At 52.0% G+C, this 21,350-nt stretch overlaps 1 protein-coding gene across 1 annotated transcript; it reads left to right on the plus strand.

Moving 5' to 3' along the window:
- Nucleotides 1–1,158: 1,158 nt before the first annotated feature.
- LOC140579227 (uncharacterized) lies at nt 1,159–21,334 on the plus strand. The gene is made up of 47 exons (XM_072701629.1): nt 1,159–1,217; nt 1,697–1,813; nt 2,319–2,359; nt 2,616–2,699; nt 2,790–2,942; nt 3,171–3,245; nt 3,823–4,001; nt 4,083–4,185; nt 4,306–4,434; nt 5,910–6,083; nt 6,282–6,365; nt 6,624–6,698; nt 6,854–6,943; nt 7,183–7,286; nt 7,770–7,972; nt 8,671–8,891; nt 9,060–9,206; nt 9,464–9,628; nt 9,855–10,006; nt 10,102–10,270; nt 10,376–10,484; nt 10,557–10,687; nt 10,852–10,977; nt 11,200–11,379; nt 12,642–12,768; nt 13,170–13,288; nt 13,821–13,966; nt 14,081–14,208; nt 14,726–14,873; nt 15,208–15,340; nt 15,425–15,580; nt 15,656–15,782; nt 15,946–16,151; nt 16,230–16,386; nt 16,480–16,550; nt 16,925–17,085; nt 17,252–17,387; nt 17,495–17,631; nt 17,734–17,812; nt 17,896–18,024; nt 18,140–18,463; nt 18,820–18,920; nt 19,006–19,109; nt 19,226–19,305; nt 19,495–19,529; nt 19,622–19,771; nt 19,889–21,334. The coding sequence occupies exons 1-47, from the start codon at nt 1,159–1,161 to the stop codon at nt 20,207–20,209; spliced, it is 6,345 nt and encodes a 2,114-aa protein (XP_072557730.1). The 3' UTR covers nt 20,210–21,334.
- Nucleotides 21,335–21,350: the final 16 nt, after the last annotated feature.

The raw sequence follows: 21,350 nt of genomic DNA on the forward strand, positions 1-21,350 counted from the left end.
CTACTGAGACTCCCTGTGCTCCTGGCAGCTACCAGGATCGGCCAGCACAGGTAAAGGGGTCATTGATCCTGTCCTCACCCTGTATCCCAGCATGCCTTGCTGCTCCATGGTATTAGCTTACAGTTATATTGCTAACCATTGATCCTTATTAGTCTTTTTAAACCATCCTAGTCTCCTAATCACAGTGCCACCTGCTGGCAGACATAGTTCCCTTCTTCCCTTCCTCAGGCTGAGTGCCTCCGCTGCCCTGCAGGGCATTTCTGTGTGGGACAAGTGGTCAGTGTCCCAGGAGAGAGGATGGGGGCACGGCCCCCAACCCCTTGCCCTAAAGGACACTACTGCCCTGCAGGTGGGTCAGCTGCTGTGACAGACTATGTGACCTCTGAAGTGGGCAGGCTGTTTGACCTTTTTGTCATGCCCTTGTAGGCTCAAGCTCTGCTGTGGAGTTCCCGTGTCCCCCAGGCACTCTCGGCACTCGGGCTGGCCTGGCCAGCAGCGAGGCCTGCGAACCCTGCCCCCCAGGCAAATACTGCAGTGCTGCAGGGCTTTCCGCCCCCATGGGGGAATGCTCGCCCGGGTGAGGTGCCCCACAGGACTCTCATCTGTGAACCAGTATGCTCTGTCACAGAGAGAAAGGAAGGTACATTAAAAAAAGTAATCTCTCTTTACAGGTATCTGTGTATCCAAGGTGCTGTTTCATCTCAGCCAGCAGGGGGCAGAACTGGTAGAATCTGCTCCCCTGGGTTCTTCTGCCCTCAAGGAACAAGTCATATGCTGCCTTGCCCGCCTGGAACATTCAACCCCTCTGAGGGTACAGAAAATGGGTGTGGCCTTACTCAAAAATGGGTGTGGCCTCACTCAAAAATGGGTGTGGACTTACTCTAAAATGGGTGTGGCCTTACTCTAAAATAGGCGTAGCCTCAACGTTCTTACCATTTCATACTAATATAACAGCTGCTCAGTTTCAAGTACACATGTTATGATGTCTCGGCTGCCAGGGGCCCCGTCTGCAGATTCCTGTGTACCCTGTCCGCCAGGCCGTTACTGTGCCGGTTTCGGGCTGGACTCACCCTCCGGAGGCTGCAGACCGGGGCACTACTGCATTCTGGGGGCCCAGTCCCCTGTACCTGAGCTCAACAGCACAGGTACTGTGCCAGTATGGCCACCCCTGGCCGCTACTTGATTGCCGTACTGGAGGACTCTCTTTTGGACAGGATGTGTGATCATCTGTTTCTTTGCAGGGAGAAACTCATCAAAGTTCAACTTTTCAAACAATATCACCCCTTTCTGGCGCCAGGCAGGAGGAGATGTCTGCCCCAGGGGCCACTACTGTCCCAGGGAAAGCCCTGACCCAAAAGCCTGTCCTCCAGGTTCTGAAAGAGTAATACTGCTGAGGTCCTGTTTCATGTGTCCTTAACACTGCCCTGAACATTTGCTTTCTTTCAGGCACCTTTCTTGATAAATATGGTGCTAAGTCTGTGGCAGAATGTGAGCCCTGCCGCCCAGGATTCTACTGCCCCCACTGGGGTCAGAGCTCAGCCTCCCATGCCTGCCCTGAGGGGTGGTACTGCCCCGGGGGATCTGGGTTAGAGGGGCAGTCAGGTACGTCACCCCACACCAGGGAGGCTTTATGTGTGTGCAGATCTGAGGCCTCATGCCATGTTCATCACGAGCTGTTTCCCCATGTCTGGCTTAGGTCACCAGTGTCCCCAGGGGCACGCCTGTCCGTCCGGCAGTGTGGCACCTGCCCTCTGCCCCTCGGGCTTCTATCAGCCACTGGCTGCCCAGCCAGCCTGCAGATCCTGCCCTCCAGGTACCTCAGCTTTTTCCTAATGATGGGCAAGTGAAGCGTCATGAACCATTTGCTATATGTTTTTATCCCACTAGATGGTGCTGTTTGCTTGCTTTGGGGCATGGCTTTGAGCCATTTTTTTGAGAGCACCATCTAGTAGGGTCAGAAAATACAGCAAATGGTTCACGAAGCTTCATGTGGCCATCACTACTTTTTCCTGACAGCATTCCACTGGCAAAGAAACATTGGATATTTATGTATGAAAAACAAAGTACTACTAATACTACTTTTGTCAGCAACTGCTAAATATTTATGCACAGTGAAATATTTATGTAAATATTTATTAACATTTCCATACTGTACAGCTTCCAGAATCCAAATGTGTTTACCCTCATTTCCCTTCAGGGTACTTTTGTGTGGAGGGCTCATCCACTCCCAAGCCTTGCCCAATAGGCACCCTAGGGCCAACTGCTGGCCAAGGCACTCTCCATGCATGCTCCCCTTGCCCACCTGGGTCCTTCTGCAGGGGTCACGCCCTCATCCTGCCCACCGGTTCCTGCACTGCAGGTCAGTGCTCAACTGTGCCTCATTAGGACTGTAGATTTTTAAGACCCTAGATCTCAGTCACTGACCTATGACCCCCCTGTAAGCACAGCACGTTCTGAATGCATCTCTCTGTTCTTTAAAGGGCATTATTGCTCTCTCGGGGCAACGGAGCCAGAGCCGATATCTCAGGATTTTGGGGACCTTTGCCCTCTGGGACATTTCTGCCCTGAGGGCAGCAGTGCTCCTGTACCTTGCCCTGCTGGTACCTATCTTGCAGAGAAGGGCGCCCCCTCATGGTCCTACTGCTCACCCTGTCCCCCTGGACAATACTGCCAGCAGCCTGGCTCCCAGCTGCCCTCAGGTAAGGGGACACCTGTGTTACAACCTTACCTGCTCACTCCACTTGTGGAGGATATTTGCATGCTCTTAATGGTCTTTGCTTCTTTGCTAGGGCTATGCTCTCATGGTTACTACTGCCCAGGCTCCTCATCCACCTCCACACCACAAGCCAGCCCCAGGCAGGCCCACTGTCTCTATAATTTAGCCACTGAGCATGAGCAGTGCACCTGGGGATACAACTGCACATTCACCTTTGGAATTACAGGTACTCTGCCCTCTCCCATTCCCCAGCGCCACCCAGTGTGTAGATGTGGGTACTGTCATTAGCTTAGCCTATGAGCCTTGAAAAATATGGAGAAGCTAGGTAAATAACATGAGGACTTTGCATAGAAGCTGACTGCTAGCACTGCTAACTGAGGACACTCAGCCTTCCAGGTCCAGTATAACACCTGATAAACAAGAGCATTTTCTCACACTTCTCCTGCTGGTACAGAAGGGGGCACTGTTACTCCTCAGAACATCACGGATGCCACCTGTGCCGGTTTCCAAGGAGACATCTGCCCCAAAGGTACGCTGCAAGACACCGACAGATCCTATTTTATGAGGGTATCATGAAACTTTAATCAGATTTAGTTTTCTATCTTTGTTTAAAAAAAGACAAATGGAAATCTAATTTGCTTATTACCACGAGGCCTTTACATCTTAAAATGTAAAATGTCAGACTAATCCTTCAAGAAGAATAAGAACCTGACCTCGATTTCTGTCAGAGTTGGCTGCCTTTCATCTCATTTTGTTACATGTCTTGTACTCAGGATTTTATTGCCCCAGAGGCTCCGCCTTCCCCCGCCCCTGTGACCAGGGCCTGTACTGTGATTGGACAGGACTCTCTGGCCCTGCAGGATCTTGTGCTGCTGGCTATTTCTGTCCTCAGGGCAGCATAGGACCTCAATCCTCTCTCTGTCCCAAGGGCCACTACTGTCCCTCAGGCAGCTCTCACCCCCTGCCCTGCCCCCATGGCACTCTGAGGGGTAATGCCTGCCTGGACGCTCCTGCTGCTTGCTGTGTTATTGTGTTTACAGTGAGCCTCGACCCGCCTGGCTCGCTTCATGGTTATGCTTGCTGACCTTTCTGCATTCTTCTGAAAGACTCCATGGGTGGATCAGCTGAGCAGGACTGCTTGCCCTGTCCCCACGGTCATTACTGCGCCCAGAGTGGGCTGGCACAGCCCAGCGGTTTGTGCGCCCCGGGGTATTACTGCCCTGAGGGGCAGCGTACTGCCAGGCCCCCAGAACATGTTTGCGGAGCGGGCCGCTTTTGTGTCAAGGTCAGAATCACCCTCCTGCCTCCCCCCAGCATTTCTGCATGTCATTTCTGTCCTCAAGTGAGCATAATGTCTGTTTTACAGGGCAGCCCCGGTGAGATGCTCTGTGGACCAGGCAGCTACCAGGCCAGTAAGGGCCAGAGCGCATGTGACGTGTGCCCTGCCGGTTACTTCTGCCCGGAGCAAGGTGGACGCCCCCTGCTGACAACCCTCCAACCCACTCAGGTGCTATTTCCCAGTGAGTCACATCACTTACATCTTTTGCCTCTTTTTCCAGCTATGACTCACCCCATCCCCTGTCATAAAGGATTCTACTGCCCCCCTGGAACGGCCAATCAGCATCCGTGTCCTCCGGGTAGCTATGGCAACCACTCTGGGCTGACTGAAGCTTCTGATTGCACCCCATGCGTGCCTGGGATGTACTGTAAAGGTTCTGGTACGAGATGGTTATTCTGAATTAAAATGAAAGCACTCATGGATACAAACTGTCCAGCTATGCTCTTAAAGTAATATACTCTTGAACTGGTGTCTGTAGGGAGCACGGCCCCCACTGGAGCATGCACTGCAGGATTCTTGTGTTTTGGGGGAGCCTCTCTACCAGCCCCCACTGATGGTGTTGCCGGTGCCCAGTGTCCCTCTGGCTTCTATTGCCCCGTGGGCAGCTCAGCGCCCAGTCCCTGCCCCAAAGGCACCTTTAGGTACAAAGTTGGCTGTATGCTGAAATATATCATCAGAAACAGGGGATTATCTTGCAGAGTCTGTTAGCTGTATGTCTTATAGCAGGAAAATACATAGTTATGTCTCATTGCAGTGTCAGTGCTGCTTAATAATGGGGATTGTCTCATTGCAGTGTCAGTTTTGCTGTGTAATGGGGGGATTGTCACATTATAGTGCCAGTGCTGCACAGTATTGAGGACTGTCTTACTGCAGTGTCAGTGCTGTGTAATCATGGGGCCCATTGCAGTGTGAGTGCTATGTAGTAAGGCGGGACTATCACATTGCAGTGTGCGTGCTGCATAATATTTGGGATTGTCTCATTGCAGTGTCAGTGCTGCATAGTGATGGGGATTGTCTCATTGCAGTGAGCAACCTGGGCTAACTCGCGCCTTACAGTGCCAAAACTGCAGTCCTGGATTCTACTGCGCAGAAGTGGGCCTGACAGCAGTGAGTGGGCCTTGCCTTCCAGGTGAGAACTGTAAACTTATTAACATTAATTATGATTTTTATTATTGTTGTATATAATTATTAAGGTACTGCACCAGTTCCACGCTGCCTCTGTTCCAGTTACAGTGGTTCACCTTTGAAAATGATTTTTAGGGTTCTTTTGCCTGGAAGGGTCGAAGAGTGCCACCCCAGTGGCAGGAGTTTGCAGTGCAGGCTACTACTGCAAAGCTGGCAGTGCCGTCCCCAAGCCCTGCCCTGCCGGCACCCATCGGACAAAGGAGGGAGGACAGGACAGGGGTGACTGTGAACCATGTCCTGATGGTATCCTCGCCCCACCTTGAATTCCACACTGCATCCATGGAGTGTAGTCTCACCAGTACAGTGCAGGTTTAGGGATTTTACGTGGCCATGCTTAGTACATGCTCAGTACAATATTACAGCTCGTGCCTGGGAATCACTGTCCTATATCATCAAGTTATGACTTGCCCCATGGGACTAGGAGAGAATAGTTAACCTATAAAAAACAAACAGCACTCTACTCACTCATCTCCAATTTTCAGTGCTTTACAGTCTCTTTAAATAGTCTTTATCAGGATACAATTGGTCTGGACCAGAGCCCAGTCAGGCTAACAAGACCACAAGCACCGACATGTCTGCATCTCCTCCGCTGTAGCACCCATGTCAGCAGAACCCCTTCGCATTTCCTCCAAACGCGTCGCGCTCATGGGGTTTTCCTGTTGACTGCAGGCTGGTTCCAGGCCCAGGAGGGCCAGACGAAATGCCAGCCCTGTCCGCCCGGGCACCACTGCCCCGGTTCCACTACAGCACCGCTGCTCTGCCCGGCCGGGCACTTCTGTCAGAGGGGTATCAGTCCCTGCCCCAGGGGCTACTACAGTCCAGCTCGGGGTCTTACCTCTGCAGGTTAGCCAACACCCCATTAGCTGCCTTGTGAAATCTCATTATCTATACAGCATAAAAACTGCACTTTAATCTTCACTCTGCCCCCGACCTCCCCACCCACAGAGGAGTGCCTGCCGTGTCCAGAGGGGTTCTTTTGTGGCTCGGCAGGGCTGGTCCGTCCCACTGGACCCTGCTCACCGGGTTTCCTCTGTGTCATAGCATCGCAGGTGTCCAACCCCACAGACAACCTCACTGGCTCAGCCTGCCCGCCTGGGACTTATTGCCAGCTAGGGGTTGTGGCAGGTAGGTATCACCCGCTCCAACAACTGGACAATGCAAGACACTGCAATCCACTGCATGGCTTCACAAAATATGAGAGCGCCCTCTGGTGGCTGGAGGTAAGAAATTGCATTCTGATGCCTTTAACATTAGCATCTGTTACAGGTAGCTGCTCTCCAGGATATTACTGTGACTGGGGATCCAGCAGTCCCGAGCAGAGCCTGTGTCCCCCTGGGTTCTATTGCCCCAGCGGTACCGACTGGCCTGTACCCTGTCCCACAGGGATGTTCAGCACTCAGCTGGGCAACCGCCACCAGGAGGACTGCGCTCCATGCCCCGCAGGGAGCATTTGCCAGGGTGTGTAGGACAGCCTTGTCACTCATTTTTCTCCCTGATCAATCACAATAAAGACCATAAAATGAATAAGTTACACAAATTTTTGGGTAATATAGGTACAGGAGAGGTTCAGCCTTCGGCCTGCCCCCTGGGGCACTATTGCCCTCCGGGAACAGCAGGGGGTGCTGCGTTGCCCTGCCCGCCTGGCACGGTGAGGGCAGATCCAGGAGCCAGCAGCCAGGAGGATTGTCAGCCCTGCCCAGCAGGTGAGCTTCCCTTCCCAGGTCTTTTTGGGTCTCTTTGGCTCCTCGCAGATCTGATGTACTATGCGGAGATACAGGGTGGCTCAGGTCATGTGACAGGGCCTTGGGCTTTTGTGAGCCCTTATTGGCTAACCCTGCAGGCAGCACAGATTATAAAAAGAGAGAGTGAGACACTGCTCTGGGAGGGGTTAGAAATCCCCCTGAGCTCCTGTGTGTGAGTGTCTGTGTTTATATGTACACAGGGATGTTCTGTGCCCTGCGTGGACAGGCCATGCCCACAGGGCCCTGCCAGTCTGGCTACTACTGCTCTGGAGGGGCCCGCAGCGCCAACAGCACGGGGAACTCGGTCAGTCCGCGCAAGTGCAGGGCTCCGCATCACAGCCTTCGAGAACGGGACGGGGAACCGACAGACGATAAGAGCAGGAGATAAGCCGCCAAATCCAGTGTGATCCTGCCAGCTCTATATACTGATTGCAGCTTTAGTTTCAATGCGGACCACAGGCTGCACTGCAGATGGTTAACAGAGAGAAAAGGTCACGTTCTGGCGGTTTCAGGAAACCAGATATCAAATGTGAAGAAAGTAACTGACTGCCTTATGTCTGTGTTATTGTTTTGATGGGTTACAGTTTTAAATTCAGCATTAGAGTAACATTAGAGTCCTGATGGATTTGTGGTATCGAACACAGAGTAGTGTCTGTGAGTGGATAGAGGACTTCTACACCACAAGCTCACACTCCAGTGTGACGTCCAGACCCCAGTGCTCAAGTCTAACGTATCACCACACTGAGCCACACCAGCCTCACCGCGCTGCCCGCTTTCCATCTTCCAGGTGACACCTGCTGGCACCGATCTGTGTCCACCAGGCCACTACTGCCCGACCGGCTCCCCCCACCCCGTACCGTGCCCCCCCGGCTCCTACTCCAGCTCGCCCGGACTGAGTCGGGAGGAACAGTGCCAGCTCTGCCCCTCTGGATTCTTCTGTGACCGTCCCGGGCTGGTCGACGTCTCAGAGGCCGTTCTCTGTGATGCCGGGTAGTCACATGACCTTCCTTTATTGCGTCATATGCCATGCACTCACTCAGCTCCTTGTGGTCACATGACTTATTTAATCCCTTACAGAAATTCTACTGATACCAGATCATTCAAAAAATTGTACAGCATTTCACTCTAATTTGATTGTGGTAAATGAGAAACTAATTTAACATCAATTTAACAATGATATAATCTAGAAAATTGCCAGGGAATATAATGTGTTTTGGGAAGCATTTCCAACAATTTCAGACTGAGTCCCATAAAATCAACTAGACTTTTTATAAAAGGCATTTAGTGCAGAGGATCCATATTATCAAGTCTGCTAAATAAATGAGGGCTAATTCGGGGCAAGAAAAATCTCTGTGTTGGATTTTGTACCCCCCGCCCCCCACCCCCCACCCCCCCCTTGCTGGTTTCTCAGGCAGCAGCTTCTCCCAGCATCTCTCTGAAAGCACTGGATTTAGAGGCCTCTCCAAACCCCTTTCTTACTCTGCTGGTTGCTATGCAGGCATTTCTGTAGCTGCACACACACACACACACACACACACGCGCGCATGTACAGTGATCCTTCACCACACCTGCAGGGCTCTCTGCCTGTTTCCATCTTTTCCAGCAGTCCTCCTTTCCGTTTCGTGACCATAGACGCCCGTGTAGACGACCCCAGGTTCATCTCGCTATATTTTTGCTTTACCTTGCAGGTACGTGTGTTTGGGGGGCAGCGTGGGCCCCCGCCCCACTGATGGCCGCCAAGGTTACCTGTGCCCCAGTGGCTACAGCTGTCCGCTCGGCACCCCTCTGGAGGTGCCCTGTGAGCCCGGTTCCTTCAGCCCTGCCCCCGGCCTCGCCCGCTGCCTCACCTGCCCAGCCGGCACTGTATGCGGCTCCCCCGGCACACGGCTGCCCACTCCATGCCCTGCAGGTGACCCCAGTCCCTGGATTTGCTTCTTCCTGCTCCTTATGTTTTCAAATTACACATGCATGCAGCAGGTGGCGCTGTGGTTTAGGAGCGAGACCTACACTGTGTCAAGAAAATATCTTTTACCAGCGAGAGGATAGACTCAGTAGGTAACTAATGTGTGGTCCGCAGGACACTACTGCCCCAGCGGGACAGCCTCGGCCCTGCCATGCCCATCTGGAACCACCAGCCGGTGGACCGGAGCCCCACACAGCTCCACGTGTGTTCCCTGCCCCACTGGCCTGTACTGCCGGTCGCCTGGAAGCTCTGAGCCACAAGGTACAACCAGAGGGCCTCACATTCAGTGAGAAAATGTCCACCCTTCCATTCATGCATCCATGTTCTATATCTCCTTCAGCAGAGTCATCTTCAGATACTGAAACGGGGCTGGCGTGTCCTGCTTTGTGACATTAGCATTGCAGGGCAGCAGGACCCTCGGGAGTGACGGAGGAATGACTGAGCGCTGGAAGCCCCTCTGTTACCAGCCACAGATACCCATCAGCACGTGAAATTCACTCTTCTTTGTTTGTGAGCAGACCAGTGCCAGCAAGGCTATTTCTGCCATGGTGGAGCAAGCAGTCCTGCCCCCGAGAGCTCAGCCAGCTTCCCCGGAAACGGGCCCTGCCCTCTGGGACACTATTGCCCAGCTGGGACCCTGACTCCTGTGGCCTGTCCTGCTGGGAGCATCCGAAACCTCACAGGTGGGAACCACCTTCTGCCAAAGGACACAAGATCTCTCTGGGTTACTCATGCCACAAGCTTCCAGTTTAAATAAACTGTGCTGCCCCCTGGAGAGAAGGCGCCGCACTCTTACCATACAGTGCTAATGCTAAAAATAATTACAGTGTAGTTGTGGATGATAACATCACTGCTAAAGCTTTAAATGGCACCATGATGCTAATGCTAATGAAGATCTTTACTTCGCAGGGGGGTCCTCCTTAGAGAGCTGCATGCCTTGCCCCCCAGGGTACTACTGCGCCAGCGAAGGCCAGCATTCCCCCAGTGGCCCCTGCTCTGCTGGCTTCTACTGTCCTATGGGCTACTCCTCTGTCAGCCCCGAGGCCCTCCCCTGCCCGCAGGTCCGCCCTGCCTCTCTCCCTCCTCCCCACAGAATCTCATCCACGCCTTCAGTGGGTTTTAGCCGAAATAAGAACACTGTCTGATTCCTCGGCAGGGTCACTACTGCCCCGAGGGCATCGCCTTCGCCCTGCCCTGCCCGGCAGGGACATACCAGCCCAATCCCACCTCCGACAGCTGTTCCACATGTCCACATAGGTTCTACTGCCCCACGGCAATCACAGAAGACCCCCTGCCCTGCCCTCCCCACTCATACTGTCCTGCAGGTAAATAGGGCAGGTAGAAAATCAATTATCCAGCATGCAACCCTAACCCTAACCCTAACCCTGCAGGCATGGTGCTCTATTTAGGAGCTTGTTGTTATTTTCAAGGAACTGAGGTGCCCCAGCTTTGCCCAAATGGCACCTTCACCCCCCCTGGCCTGGGGGGGCTGCAGGATGATGACGAGTGTTTGCCATGCCCCCCAGGAAGATTCTGCAGGTATTTTGACGCAGTGGTATCGCCGCTCACCCCGATGGCAAACACACACGGCAGCTCATCCTTTTCTTGCAGGGTTGGCAGGATCCAAGGGCTTTGCGCTGCTGGGTACCTCTGCATCTCTGGTAGTTCTGAGTTTGCACCCCAGGGGGCCCCCCCACGTGACTGCCAAGGGGAGGTAGAGTGTGCCGGCCCATGTCCAGCAGGTACGCCCAAGCTGATGAAGAGGGGGGCAAGAATGCTAAATATGCTAACACCTTTATTGGCAGGCTAATGCACGCTACTTTACTAGCGGTGGGTAAATCTCTGTTATGTTTCGCTATGTAATATGATGACGGTGCATTCTTTCTGCTACCATTTCAAACTGTAGGGCATTACTGCGAAGAGGGCGCCGAGGAGCCCCGGCCGTGCCCCCCCCACACCCTGCGCACCTTCCCTGGGGCCAGCAGCAGGCAGCACTGCCTCTCCTGCCCCCCCCAGCACTGGTGCAGAGAAGGTGAGCGCTGTGCTGCCGTGGGAACGCTGGGCACGTCAGCATTTGCCGCGAAAGTGAAAATGAAGTGAGAACGTTCTCACAGAGCGAGCCCAGTCATGTGAAAAATCAGCAAAAAACCAAGCAAAACCAGAGGGGAAAGAGAGGGGGAAATGGCAGTGTATGAATGCAGTGTGCTGGATGTCAGTGCATGCCCAGACACAGGTGTGGCCCCTCCCATTACAGGTGACCCCACCCAATACCCTTGCCCTGCCGGTCACTATTGTGATGGACTGCCTGGGAGTGATGGACAGGAAGGGGCAGGGCCAAAGGAATGCCCCACCTACACCTACAGATCTACCCCCAGGGCAGGCAGCAAGGGCGAGTGCCAGCCCTGCCCCCCAGGGTACCTCTGCAATTCCACAGGTCAGAGGTCATGAGCATTATGGTGTCCCTTTTGGAATACACTTGCAAGAGGGCAGGACATCATAATGGATTTAGAGTTTGGAAGGTTTACTTCACAGGAAAAGTCTTCCTCTAATACCCTTCAGCTCATGGGAGTTTTACTTACACAGAAATCTTCTAAGGGCAGAAAGAAAAATTATCGGTTCAGAGAGATAACCAATCAGATTGTAGAGGAGGTGGGTCCAAGCAACTATAGGAGGTTGGACCAATCAATCAGATGTCTTGGTGACTCCTCCTCTAGTTGCCTGGACCCACCGATTGTACAATCTGATTGGTGTTCTCTCTGAACCAATCATTTTTCGTTCTGCCCTCAGAACATGTCTGCGTAAGTAAAACTCCCATGAGCTACCCTTCAGAAAAGTACTGATCTGATTCCAATAACATACCCAGTTTTATTCACTGGAACCTACATGTAGATTTACAGATTTTCTCTGCTGGAGGCTGTGGCTGCTCAAGCCACACAGGAAAGCAGTAAACCTGACTAGTCAGAGTGATGAATCACAGGCATCCTAGCATTTCAGATTTACAATGCTAAAGATTTGAAAACATTTGCATAATTTAGCTGCCTGAACAACTCATTTATTTAAGAAAAATTTAAAGAAGAGACAAAAATGGAAAATAATCCCCAAAACGGTTCTGGTATGGTGTACCGGCGAGGAAGATCATTACGGAAAACTGACCGCAGGGGAGAGGCAGCCCCTTGAGCAGGAAGTAGATGGGCCCTGTCTGTTGACACAGTCGATTGGGCTGCAGGGCTTGTGGACTACAGATTCCTGCCCTGCCCCCCGGGTTTCTGGTGCAGCGGAGTGGGCCCTCCAGTCCCATGCCCGGCGGGCCGCATGCGGCCGCAATCTGGTGCCACCACCCCAGCCCAGTGCCAGGCGTGTACACCCGGAAATTACTGCCCAGACCCTCGCCACACCGGACGGCCCAACGTTCAAGGGGTGCCTTGCCGCGCCTCGTATCACTGCCCCCCAGGTATACCGACCCCCCGCCACCTTACCACTGTACTGTATAATCAGCACATAATATTCACTATATGTCACTATTTCATACAATATTACTACTTACTGAAAGGGGCACACAAATCACATAACAATAAAAATACAAATGTAAAGATGGACTAACTTGCAGCAGTCTTCTGGTTTGAGAGGTTTAAGGTGGGATTAAGGTGGCTCAGCGGTGAATCAGCGCTGTCCGACCCAGAACCTGTCCCGCCGCAGGTAGCGTGGCTGAGATACCCTGCATTGCGGGGTTCTTCTGCGGTCCGGTGACAGGAGAGCCCATGGAATGTCCCGCTGGCTACTTCTGCCCCGAGGGCTCAGACAGCTACGCTAAAACAGAGCAAGTGTACGTTTGAGCGCCGGTGTGTGGAAAGGAAAGGGGTCATTTACGCCGGCGGCTAATGTTTTACCTTAATGTCCCTGGAGGAATTAAACTGCTTTTCCCACATTAGGCTTACCCTAGACTCACACTGCCTGTGATATGCAGGTGCTGATATTCAGGCTCCCCGACTGAATCCGAATGAGCCCCATATGATTTGTTTAGCTCAGTCATCTTCTCAGTTTGAGAATCCTGTACATCATGACCTGATCTGGGGCTGCATTTTCCAGAACCTTCATAATGCTACTGCTACAATCATTGGTAATTCAGAGAGAGAGAGAAATTTCACTGTGATGATCCAGGTCCTGATGTCTTAAGATCCTAGCAATGACCCTAGTGACTGTGTCCCCCCCGCCCCCCCCCCTCAGCTGCAGATTCCCGTTTTACTGCCCCCCCAGAAGCCCACTAGCGCGGCTCTGCGACGGGGGTTTCTGGCCCCTCAATACCAGCGGCCTGCGCACCTCCCGCGATGCCAGCTGTGCCCCGTGTGAGGCTGGGACCCACCGGCCTGGCCTGTCTGCTGCCACACGCTGCCCGCCCTGCCCAGCTGGCTATCACTGCCCCCCAGGTTACAAATGCTGACTAGTGTCTCTCTCTGCTGTCTATAATAAAAACTCAGTATACAATTTGTGTATAAATACAGTGCAATAAAATACATTATTTTACATTTTTTATATTTCTCTTCCAGGGACAGAGTACTACTGGACTTTCCCCTGTCCCCTTGGGTATGTTTGCCCCCTGGGTTCTGCGACCCCCGTTCCTTGCCCCCCGGGTTTCTATGGGAACGGCACCAAAGCAGAAGCCCTAAGTGAGTGCCAGCCCTGCCCAGCTGGCACCTTTAACCACCTCTCCGGACAGAGGGCGTGTTTCCCCTGTGGAAGCTCCTCCTTCTCCCCCCCAGGTGGGGCTTTCAGCGCCTTAAACATTTTATGACAAGTCAGTAATCAAGGATGTATATTAAGATGCAATGTCAGAGGTAAAAGACTCTTTCCATGCTGACAAAACAGTCTCACTTTCAGGGGCTGCTTCTTGTACCTGCTTTGGCCAAAACCGGGCCTTCCAGCACTCGGACGGGTCATGTTTGTGTCTGACGGGTTTTGTGTTCTATAACACGCTGGACCACCGGATTAGCGAGAGTGACAACCTGCTGAACTGTCAGCCTGAGGTCAGGGTCGGGGCCTGGGGTAAGGTGGGGGGGGAGGGGGTGATTCCAGCTCTGTGTGGTCACACGCTCCCTATCTGCTGCAATGCCGAGTGTCCCTCCTCCACCTCTACACAGGTAAATGAACGCTGTGCCACTGGACAGGCACGCCTTGCCACCACTCGTGAATGCGTGACGCTCTCCCTCGACCTGTGTGATGCCACATGTGGATCACAAGGGGGCACTCTTGATGTACAGCTAGGCATGTAAGTGGCTGTATTATGACAACTACAAATCTGTCCCTCAAGTTAAAGCTCACAAAATGAGATGGACAAAATGTCGCCCCCTCTATCCCCAATAACTTCACTTGGAACCACAGCCATCTGGGTTGGCTGAGTTGAGCAATGTAACCTTTCTCTTATTGGTCATCTGGGTTGGCTGAGCTGAGCCATGTGACCTTCCTCTTATTGGTCGTCTGGGTTGGCTGAGCTGAGCCATGTGACCTTTCTCTTATTGGTCGTCTGGGTTGGCTGAGCTGAGCCATGTGACCTTCCTCTTATTGGTCGTCTGGGTTGGCTGAGCTGAGCCATGTGACCTTCCTCTTATTGGTCGTCTGGGTTGGCTGAGCTGAGCCATGTGACCTTTCTCTTATTGGTCGTCTGGGTTGGCTGAGCTGAGCCATGTGACCTTTCTCTTATTGGTCGTCTGGGTTGGCTGAGCTGAGCCATGTGACCTTTCTCCTTTTGGTCGTCTACGTTTGACTTCTCTCATATTGGTTCCCAGCTGCCGTTGCGAACACTACGTGTCGACCGAGGAGCTGTGCAATGCTTCCTGTATTTCGAAGCTCCCACATGTCTCTGCCAGGCCGGCTGTGGATGGGCAGCTCGTGCTGATGCTGGGGGGCAGAGATGGGCGCCGCAGCCGTACAATGGTGAGCCGTAGGGCAAATACATCCATGGGGTTCCCTGCATCCTTGGTCCGCATTAGCTTGCACTAATGAGGGAGAGGTATGCTTTGGAAATGGGCAGAACCTCAGCCAAGAAATGTGCTATTCAGGATAAAAATAATTTGCCATTGTAATTAGAAGTAATTATAAACTTGGCATTGATATATGTGTGTTTTCTGGGGAGCGGTGATTGCTCTCTTCTTTAGTGTTAATTTGAATCATTGTATTTTCGCTGCAGCAGCAGGATGTCAAGCAGCAAATTTCATTCGAGTTATTGAAGGGGAAAATAGTCTCTGATCCTTTGTCCCAAATTCCCCAGATGATACAAAACATCTTGGGCCCTGATGTCCACATGAAGGCCACAGGGAATGTCTACTTTGCCCAGTTTGACGCAGACGGAGTGTTCGGGTGGATTCTGACCAACGAGAAGCTAATTGACACCTTGCTCTCAGGTTGACCCTTTATATCAGGAAAGATTAAACCTTTGACATATCTTAGGCTGGCTTTCACTAGCTTGCTTTACTGTTTACTTGCAGGATCAGTCAAAAATGTCTACAGAGAGTCTTCATGGAGGATAGACACAAAGTTTGGAGGCTTATCTCCTTCTAGCCATCTGCCCCGTGTCCCTAACCCTCTCACCTGCCTCTCGCCCAATGACATGCTCGTCTTCCAGCTCACCGTCACCTATTCTGGTAAGCCTCACTCCATGATGCAGCTGTTGAGGTCTGTAGATGGGTAGATGAATCCAATGGTGTCTTTGTTCTCAGACCGGCATCTCAGTCATTTCCCAGTATACCAGAAGGACCACCTGTTCAGCACCAACCCTGCCTGGGATTTCGGGGCCTTCAGACGTCTAGGACAGCTTATTAAGCACAGTCGATTCAACATCACATGGTATGGTTGCTGGTAGCCCTAGTCTGTGTAGGTCAGCAATCCCATTCTGACATACTTCATTTATTTGAAACCTTCCCCAAAACGACTTGCATGAGTGAAGAGAATCAAAGCTGCTGAGATCTAACCAATCTTCACCTCTCTACCCACCTATGCTTTGGCCAAGGTTCGCCCATGTGTTCTCTGAGCCGGGGACATACGTATTCCTGGATAACGGCATGCCAGCCTGGAGCCTGCTGGTGGTTGTGAGTGACCGAGGAGTGGAATGCGACCCTGTCCCCTTCAGGCCGTCCTCCCCAGAGCAGCTGGTCCGTCTCGGTGTCAAATGGCAGCGGCGGCCCAACCTACTGCCCGACCGGGCCACCATTGCAGGTAAGCCAGTCTACCTTGGAATCATTCCACAACATCGGGAGAAATGGGAGGGACTTTTGGATGTTCTGTCATCCTCAGGTGTGCTGGGCTCTGTGGGACTGCTGATCGCTGTGCTGATAGCGTCAGCTCTGTTCCTGGACTTCCGCCGCCGCGGCATGATCGTCTTGGCCCAATATAAACCTAGATGGCGAAGTCTAGGGGAACCGAGGCTCCATGCAGAGTACAGTCAGCGTGGGTCAGTAGGTCTGAAAAGCCAGGGTTCTTGCCCCTTAGCAACTTTGCTACAATTGTCTAAATCTTGCCTGTTTTTTCGTCCTTGCCATAACAGCCCAGCTCTACTGGGGTGTCGAGGAGCTGCAGAGGGGGCAGAGGCTGAGGAGACACTTATCAGCAGGGGAGGTGACGCAGCAGTTTGTTACCTTCACCAGCTTCTTAATCCATTAGCATTAGCATAAAGAGCATCAATGGCTTCAAGTTAGTTATCAAATGGGATCTGAAAAGCAGCGTTTCCCAACCCGGCCCTCAGAGACCCACAGTCGGTCCATGTTTTTGCTTCCTCCCAACTCCCTGCCAGACAGTCCACATTTTTGCTCCCTCTCAGCTCCTGGAGCAAAAAAGTGGACTGTCTTTGGGTCCCTAAGGACCAGATTGGGAAACACTGCTGTATAGTGTCTTAAGTTCTGGTTGATGATATTTCATAGAAGCTTTGGTTGTTCTCATGTTAGGGAGCTGAATAATACTGAATAATACTGCAATCTGGTCACTGCAATCAGGATACAAGGTGGGGCGGCTGGACCTGGAGGAGTTCAATGTGAGGACTCTGTACGACAAGCTGGAGGACCAGAGTCTGCATCTGGCTTCACAGCTGGCTTGCTACCGCAAGGAGACCCAAGAGTTCTACAAGAACATCCAGCAGCAGGCTGAAGCTCTAAAAGTAGGAAGGGGGGAGGTGCTGAGAGGGGGGTATGGACACAACGCTTCTGTAATCTCAACCGTACAACATAACCTCATACTCTTCAAAAAGTGTTCCCTGTCAATAGGTTGACAGTAAGGCCGTAACATCAACAACACCTCTGGTTCATGGTGAATGTTCTTTGTAGGACCTCATCATTAACATGGATGCAGTTAAGGTGGGTCATATGAAAGACATGCTTGCTCTGAATACGGCGTGCAGTGACCCTGGTGGTGATTGGACGGCAGAGCGGGATGGCCCCGCCCACGGGGAGGAAATGGAAGGTACGCGATCTTCAGCATTACTGGCAGGCTGAGTTATCCTCCAGAGCTGTGGCTGTAGCATCTTGTCCTTCCTGCAGTTTGTTGACTGCTGTGTGGCCTCCCTCCAGACCCAGCTGTGCCAGTGCTGGGCGTGTTCTTGAGAGCTCTGGGGGCGCTGCTATCCCGGGATACTGGCGAGTGCTGGCCACAGCAGGATGCAGCTCTGCATATAGGTGGGAGTGCAGTGCATGTCAGATCCACACAGGTAACCACAATCCTCCTGTCCTGCTACAACCAATTACAACCTGGGGACCCTGCATAGTTCGGTACCTCCTCACAGGTTTGAAAATGTCATGAATTTCCACAGGACTTACACAATCCTTTGCAGCTGTCTGTAACTAACATGACTGGGCATAAACCAGCAGAGGAGATGAAACCGGATTCAGGTGGGGCTCCCTCTAATGATGTGGATTTCCCATGGCTGTGTTCATGTGTAGAGGGAGACTGAACACACTGACTGTTTCCTCAGCAAACCTGACATGCACAGCTCCTTGTCTGAGCGAGAACGACTTATCGAGATTTGTGGCCCTGACCCCTCTGTCCAGAACACTACAGGAGATACAGGAGTCCCTCCAGAACCTCCCACGTCCAGAAAAAGGTTGTTGGAGTTTTGGATCCAATCATGAAAATCTTTGTTAACATTAAATGAAAACACACATCTAAAGTATGTCTTTATAGCAAAATTAATTTCTATATATTTCTAAACATTGCAGATACTTCAGATGACTCGGTGGAAAGCCCCAAAGGACGGCTTGTCCCGTGGGCTCTGGACAGACTCTCCCCTCAGCACTTTGCTGTCTTCCTGTTTGGTTGTGACATTGTGCGCCGGCTGTGCGACAGCCATGGCTTCCCCCGGGTAACGCTACTCCTGGCCCAAACGGTTCCTATCTCTTGTCGGCCAGGCCCACAAGGACCCTGCTTCCCAGATTTCCACTACGACCCAGACAATCAGATCCTCTATCTCTGCAAGGCCACACTGGAGGATGTGGGCCAGTTCACCGCCACTCTCTTGCATTCCATGGCTTATGTTGGCTCTGGTAACAAAACTTCTACTGTAGTATTTTATTGTCGCTACAGGAAGTACTCATGCACGATTTTGTACAAGGTTTTGTGGATTTGCCTGAAAAAACGTTATGTGAATACATGAATATATTTTATAATTTTATTGTCATTAAATCCCCATGGCCCTAATCAGGATAAGAACTTGCAAGATCAATGAAGCACTTGAAAGATCATTGAATACTGATTTGCATTCAATATTATATTACAGGTCATAGGTCACAGAAAACATAAGCATTTATACACTCACAGCTTAAATTCTGTGAGGGAGGCACTACAGGTGCCATTGCAGTGTAAATGCTCACCTTACAGTTAACATTCTTGCTGTATGCAGCAGATTCGACGTCGAGCTTCATGGAGTCTCTCCACCGTGCCGTTTCGGCACTCGGCCTACCACTCTTCTACGCCTCATTCACCAAAAGACATGACCATACGGTAAGGGGGTTCACCGCTGCCGAAATCGAGCGGCCCCAACTCTGCCGCGCCGTAATGGAGTCAGCCATGAGTATGACTTCTACAGGAAGGGGAGACCGAGGAGGGAGCGATCGGGTCGGTGTTCGACGACATTCTCAGCCTGACCATTCCTGTGGAAACGCACTTCACGGAACAGCTGCTGGCAGAGAGGCGAGTGTACTGCCCCGCCAGACGAGGGCCAGCAATACCAAAACCATCCATGCTAATAAACATAATACAACTTATTCTACATTAGCCTGTTAGCATTAATTCATCTAATCTTACAGGCTGCAGAAATTCAAGTATTTCCAGCTACGGCAGCACCTGAGAGACCTAAAAACTCAGGCGACAAACGGTGTTGGAGATGGTGCGTGTTCTTTACTTATTTCCTGCAAATGAGAGAGGGAGAAGTCTTTCTGTTGCTCATAAGACAAGGAAGGAGATGACTTCCAGACTAAGAATACTTCCTGTTGTTCCAAACAGACAGGGAGAACTTCCTGTTGCTTGGCATGGAGCTAAAACTCGGTTCTAAACATGTTTTTGTTTTCTGTGACAGAACCTGGACCCAAAGGGCCGGAAATCCAAGAACAGGTACTGAGGGTCCAGACTTTGAGTGTTCTGAACAGAAGGCCCAGCTCTCAGGTTCCATTTTCTGAGCTCCGTGCTTTGCCACCTTGCCGCAGGAGTGTAACGTGGAGCAGGAGATAGACCGCCTGAACAGCCTCTTCCTGTACTTGAGTGCCCGTCTCCTGGAAGGAGGGGAGATCAGCAGAAGGACACAGGAGCAGGAGGAAGCTGGGAAGAACCCGAGGCAGGCGGGGGGGCCATTTTGGGTGAGTGGGAATGGAATATTGATGATCTTGGTAATAATGATAACAGTGAAAAGCTGCTTCCCACTATGTTAGCTGAGGACTGTTAGCCTCACTGAGACATCCACATTTTTGGTACAGGCGGGGGCAGAGTCAGGCCTCAGTCGGGGCAGCACCCTTCTGCTGACGCTACGGCGCCACTGTGTGGCCCGGAGGCTCAGCGACATGCACCGCAGGCTGACCCAGATCAGGCTTTCCCAGGACAGCACCCTTCAGCACAGAGGCCAGGAAGCTGGATCCACAAAAGCGGGTGGCCACAGACCGGGGCTCCAGGCATCGAGTCACGCCACATCAGAGCTCCACGCATCACATGACCCCATGCAAGAGCTTCAAATCCCTGGTGACCCCACACAAGAGCTCCAATCAGGGGGGCAGCACAACAGAGTAGCTCCAGATAGCTGACCCCCCGACCCCCCATACGCAGGTCTCTTTTTGAGCCAGAAACAAGGTGCCAGGGTGGCATAATGACTTACACTGCTGTCTCATACCTCTGGGACTGGGGTTCGAGTCTCTGCCGTGGCTCCATGTGTATGGAGTTTGCATGGTCTCCCCTCCACAGTCCAAAAACATGCTGTGCTTAACTGGAGTTACTAAATTGCCCATCGGTCTGCATGAATGAGTGTGCCCTGCAATGGGTTGGTGCCCCCTCCTGAGTGGTTCCCTGCCTTGCACCCATAGGCTCCAGACCCCCCCATGACCCTGAATAGGACAAACGGTTACAGAAAATGAATGGATGGAAACTAAACACCCAGATAAAAGGAATTTTGGAAAAAAATCCCAAAAAGATAGAAGGTCCCATAGCAGACATCTAAGCTCAAAGCACCAGCTGCCCAGCAACAAGCAAGATATTAAAATTCCAGTGATTATTCACAAAAACCAAAATAACAAGCCGTGAATGTTCCTTTTGTCATGCTACAGCAAAGACTCTCCTTTGTCTCCCTTCGCGTAACACAGGCCTGCAGGAAATTCCTCAGTTTAATAAGGCAGAGAGACACAGAGCTCATGCTGCTGCACAGTGCCATGTGTCACCCAGCGTGACCCTCAGAACTTCCCAGAATGTTTCGCCTCTTGCTTCTCGCTCAGCTTCACGCGCCATCGCCTGCCGCTTGGAGACGCACAGACATACCTTAGAGATAAATGGCATGACAGGGGAATATGGTCACCCAAGGCAAACACATTCCAGGTCACGGGCTCCCCCCTGGGTGTCAAAAATCATGGGAATAATAACCCCCCCCACCCTAACCATTCTCACTACACCATAAGGGTGTGTCTCCCCACTGGAGCCTTTGAGAGGGGCTGGTGTTTGGGGTCACCCCCGGTCACAGCAGCCTGGTGACAGAGGCGTCAGTGTCCCTCGGGGCAGGGGGGTCACAGTCTGGCACCGTATTATGTGCTCTGTACTGAAGAGGACTTTACAGCTCCTATCACTCAGATTAGACACAATGTAGTGCTGACACTCAGCTGGCCTCTGGAACAGAGACAAGAACACTGGGCACTTTCAACTCAACTTTATTCCCTTTATTAAAAGACAGAAACAAAAAAG

The sequence above is a fragment of the Paramormyrops kingsleyae genome, chromosome 17, assembly GCF_048594095.1.
Source record: "Paramormyrops kingsleyae isolate MSU_618 chromosome 17, PKINGS_0.4, whole genome shotgun sequence".
In the NCBI taxonomy this organism is placed as follows: Eukaryota; Metazoa; Chordata; class Actinopteri; order Osteoglossiformes; family Mormyridae; genus Paramormyrops; species Paramormyrops kingsleyae.